Raw genomic sequence first — 4,544 nt, 5'->3', positions numbered from 1 at the left:
GTGCAGAGGTAACAGGTATATCAGGGGCCGGACAATGGCTGAGAATGCATACAGAGAATTTTTAAGGCTCCTGAGATATTAGCAAGTGATTTAAATTCTTCCCAGATGAAAATATTTAAGTACTGGACTAACCTACTAAAGTTATTTAGTAGCAATCATACATTTCCATTATTTGTAATTAAAAAAAAATCATGCTGAATAAAGAGAATACTCTAAGACAAAGTTACGTTTATTAAAGGTTCCTTTAAGGCAGCCAGGAAGAGCACAGCAATTTTGTTTGCTTACTTGGACAGACTGTGCACCCTTTCAGGAGCACTTCAGGATCCTCAGTTACCTATTCATTATCAGAACTTTCTTCAGACTCAGTGTTTTTCTCAGTGCTGCCTTCACTTCCTTGTTCCTTAAGCTATAGATGATGGGGTTCAGCATGGATGTCACCGCTGTGTAGAAAAGGGCCAAGAGTTTATCCACTTCTGGTGAGTGATCAGATTTGGGCCTCAAATAGGTGGCAGACGTTGAGCCATAGAAGAGTGTGACTACAAGTAGATGGGAAGAACAGATGGAGAGAGCTTTATGGCGCCCCTCACGTGAGGGCATTACCAGCACTGCAATCAGAATTCTGACATAGGAAGAAATAATCAGCAAAAATGGACTAAATATGCAGAGGACTGCCGCCACAAAAATTGCAGCCTCATTTTGGGATGTATCTCCACAGGCAAGTGCCAGGACAGGTGGAAGGTCACAGAAGAAGTGGTCTATCTCACAGGGTCCACAGAAGTTCAACGAGAAAATAAAATTGGTCTGTCCCAACCCTACTATACATCCCATTCCCCATGAAACTATGGCCAAATGGGCACATACCCCACGACTCATTCGTGTTGCATAGTGGAGTGGGGAGCATATGGCCATGTAGCGGTCAAAAGCCATGGCTGCCAATAGACAGCACTCAGTTATACCAAAGAATATAAAGAAAAACATCTGTGTGGCACACCCTTCCCGTGAGATCCCTCGGGCCTCACTTACAAGGCTCTGTAACATCTTGGGTATGACAGAGCAAGTGTAGCCGATCTCCAGGAGAGACAAATTGGCCAGAAAGAAGTACATTGGGGTATGTAGGGCTGCACTGGTGCAGATGGCAAGGGCTATGAGTGAATTTCCTGTCAGTGATACTAAGAACATGAGGAGGATGAGGGTGAACAGGAGGAAGCATTCTCCAGGGACCTCAGAGAACTTGGCAAATGCAAAGCGTTTGACAGACAAGCTGTTCTCCTGCCACAGAGAGCAGTTGATACTCATCTCCTGAAAGAAAGGACAGCAAATCATTACAATTCTTGCAGATGGGAGAAATTATTCACTTTTTCTGTCTCTCCCAACTCCCCTAGTCTCTCTCCCTTCCTCTTGCATGTGCGTGTGTCTAAAATATATGTGCATGCATATGCCTGTATCATTCAGATACCAATTTCAAATGTCTTTCTTGATTAGTTTCCACCTTATTTTCTGAAATAGGTTACTTGACCTGGAGATACCTGTTTTTTTCTAGGATGAGTCAGAGATCCACCTTCTCTTGCCTTTCATACCCTTAGTATTGGAGTTGCATATAAATGCTGGGTTGCCCAGTCTTCATGGGTACTGTGGATCCAAACTGCTTCTCACACCTGAACAGCAAGTACACTAATCACTGAACCATTTACATAGCACATCATTTTATTAATTCTAGAGCCTGTGGTAAATTAGAAATTTGTTAGATGAATTTTTTTTTTAAAAAAATCACCACACACCCTCAATTAAAGAAATAAATCAAACTCTTTTCCTATTCATACTACTAGTTGATTTTTCCAATATACACTTAGTTGTCAAACCGCTAAATGACCAAATCTTAGCTGGGAAAGATGTTATCCTTTACTCCCAAAAATTGTGTGCATAATGCAGAAAGTTTGTGTGAGTTAAATGATAGCCTAGATTGCAGAGTGATACTGTGCTAACAAAGAAAAAAGGTAAATAGATGGTCAATTTTCCATTTAGCTTCCCTTTAGTCAATTGTCAATGCTAGTATGAAAAGATCCTTTCAAATTTAGTTTTGTTTCCTCATTCCTATTAGCACTTTCTCTCTTTAAATATTCTCTCTCTCTCTCTCTCTCTCTCTCTCTCTCTCTCTCTCTCTCTGAGTCTCTCTCTGTCTCTCGCTGTGCCTCTCTCTGTCTCTCTCTGTGTCTGTCTCTCTCTCTGTCCCTCTCTCTGTCTGTCTCTCTCCTCCCTCTTCTCCCTCAATCTCTCTCTGTTCTCTCTTTCTCTCTCTCCTCTATGTCTCCATCTCTCTGTCTCTCTCTCTCTGTGCCTCTGTCTCTGTCTCTATCTCTTCCTTTTTTTCTTTCTTGACATAGGGTCTCACATTTTATTTACAATTTTTTTAACTCAGTATTTTCTTATTGGATCCAGACTCTCTCAGTAATACTTTTTGGAATTTATAGACTCTCATTTGTCAGGTAAATTTGCAGGTATATGTATACCTGTTGTATATTCTCACATCTGAAAGAAGCTACACAATTTCCCTAGTGACATATTTGTAAATATAGAGGCCAAGGGAGAAATGTAGGCACAATGAGGAATGTCTGATTAGGGCATAACTGGTGACTTAAACAAAATGTCCTTTGTAAATAGCCTCATCCCACTTAAACTGTAGCAGCCCAATGCAAACATCTGTGTTGGTGATGAAGGCCCATGAGACTGAGGAAATGGAGTCAGTCCTTGTGAGGAATGGATGAAAGTAAATACTGGCAACCTAACAGTTTGTCCATATTTGTTCATTTTATACTTTTAGTACTTACAGGACAAATAGAAAAACACAGCCTGATATAAGTATATGTCATACCTTCCAAAATTCAGAGTCAAATAAAATAATTGTAGCATGAGAAGTTCTCCAAATATCTTTAGAACTATTATCTAATACAGATGCTATTCCACTGAGGTATTAAAATTGCTAAATAACACAAAATGAAGTGAAAATTTGAAATCAATAAAAATCCCTCTCCTTGTCATTTGGTATTATATTGAAAGTGCCAAAACCTGACTAAATTTTCTATTGCTTCATGAGCTGTTGAGTTCATCCTCAGCTGCCAAGATCGATGAGAATAATGAGAATTCCACTTGAGATTCATACCAGAAAGTTCTATTTTCATAATGACCCATGAAAGGAGAATGGTGTCTCATGTACTGTATATAGACAAATATATGTCCACATACAGATATGAAGGCTTTTCAGAAAGATGGAAGTATCAGAATAGGCTGAAAAGGATAAGCCACTGTCTCAAATCTTAAAGTAATTTTCTTCAAGTAAAATTTCACATTCATCATTTTGAGCTGTTTCAGACTAAAGCTGCAAATACTTTGGAGCCCAATGTGAATACATAGTAAAATGTTCATTGAAGTGCAAAAGTGCCTGCGCTGAGAAGCCTCTTGTGGAGGAAGTTAGGTGCATCATGTGGCTATCCTCTGCAGTCACCCATCTAGTAACAGAATGAAGCCATTCACATAGAGGTGCAATATAATATTTTACATAACGATTATGTGTTCTGTCTATTACATAGATCTTCAGTGTTATAAAGATTCCATGTGTAGTAAACACTGGTCAGCTTTAAAAGATTAGAAATGTGCATTGGTGGACTGGATTCCTTATTTTATTCTCTGTCTGTCTGTCTGTCTGTCTCTCTCTCATAAATGTTTTTTTAATCTTCTGTTAGCAGATGGAAAGCATGAAACACTATTAATTCTCTTTCTGAAACGCATCAGTGTCTGTGCAGAAATTCTCAGGAAAATGTTCATTATCACCACAATGTAGTCACTATTTCTAAAATTCTATAATAGTACACATGGTTTATGTAGATTGTTAGGAAAAGATTATTTGGATGCTCATGCCCCACAATAACTCACCAAAGGACCATGTGTCACCAGCTGAGTGACACTTTAGCCCGACACAATAGAAATTGTTAGATTACTTAACTAGATTAAGGTGCACTATGTAATGAGAGTCTCCAGTCTCAGCATTGCATTGTGTTGATTTCCCATGGACTTAAGCTATTTTCTGAGAAAGAAAGAAGCCATGATTCTGAGTTGACTGTTACATTCCCTGAGATGGAGATAAAATAAAATAACAGCAAGAACTCAAAAGTGTTTTGAGTGTCAGTTGTTCATTTTTACACTTTAGTTCACTTTCTCTAAGTCCAGTATTGGCAACTTAGCTGTAGCACATACCTTCAATTTCAGCACAATATTGGAGAATTACTCCTTTTGCTTCTGATTAGCCACCTTCGGGCTTTCTCTGTGCCCTCTCCTTACCACATTCTCATTATCATCTTTAAGCCTGTGCATTAAAAAACCTTCGCTGCAGTAAAGAATAACATCTGAGATCAGGAGGTCTGTGTATCCCAGAGAGAACACTATGTCCTTTGAGGAAATAATTCAACATCACGAACACACACACACACACACACACAAGATGAAAGATGATAGATACAGGAAGGTAAATAAATAGATAGGTGATAGGGAGG

General features: G+C 39.0%; 1 protein-coding gene across 2 annotated transcripts; it reads right to left on the bottom strand.

The window, feature by feature from the left end:
• Positions 1–330: 330 nt before the first annotated feature.
• Positions 331–4,309, bottom strand: Olfr122 (olfactory receptor 122). Of its 2 annotated transcripts, none has more exons than NM_146288.3 (2): positions 4,249–4,309; positions 331–1,299 (listed from the first exon to the last, which is right to left on the bottom strand). In NM_146288.3, the coding sequence occupies exon 2, from the start codon at positions 1,294–1,296 to the stop codon at positions 331–333; it is 966 nt and encodes a 321-aa protein (NP_666400.3). In that variant the 5' UTR covers positions 1,297–1,299; positions 4,249–4,309. The 2 variants fall into 2 exon arrangements, with proteins under 2 accessions (NP_666400.3, XP_030105670.1); XM_030249810.1 differs by lacking the exon at positions 4,249–4,309 and having other exon boundaries at positions 331–536; positions 957–1,296.
• Positions 4,310–4,544: the final 235 nt, after the last annotated feature.

Source organism: Mus musculus, chromosome 17 (genome assembly GCF_000001635.26).
Source record: "Mus musculus strain C57BL/6J chromosome 17, GRCm38.p6 C57BL/6J".
NCBI lineage: Eukaryota > Metazoa > Chordata > Mammalia > Rodentia > Muridae > Mus > Mus musculus.
The sequence above is the reverse complement of the archived record's forward strand: the minus strand, read 5'-3'. Positions and strand labels throughout refer to the sequence as shown.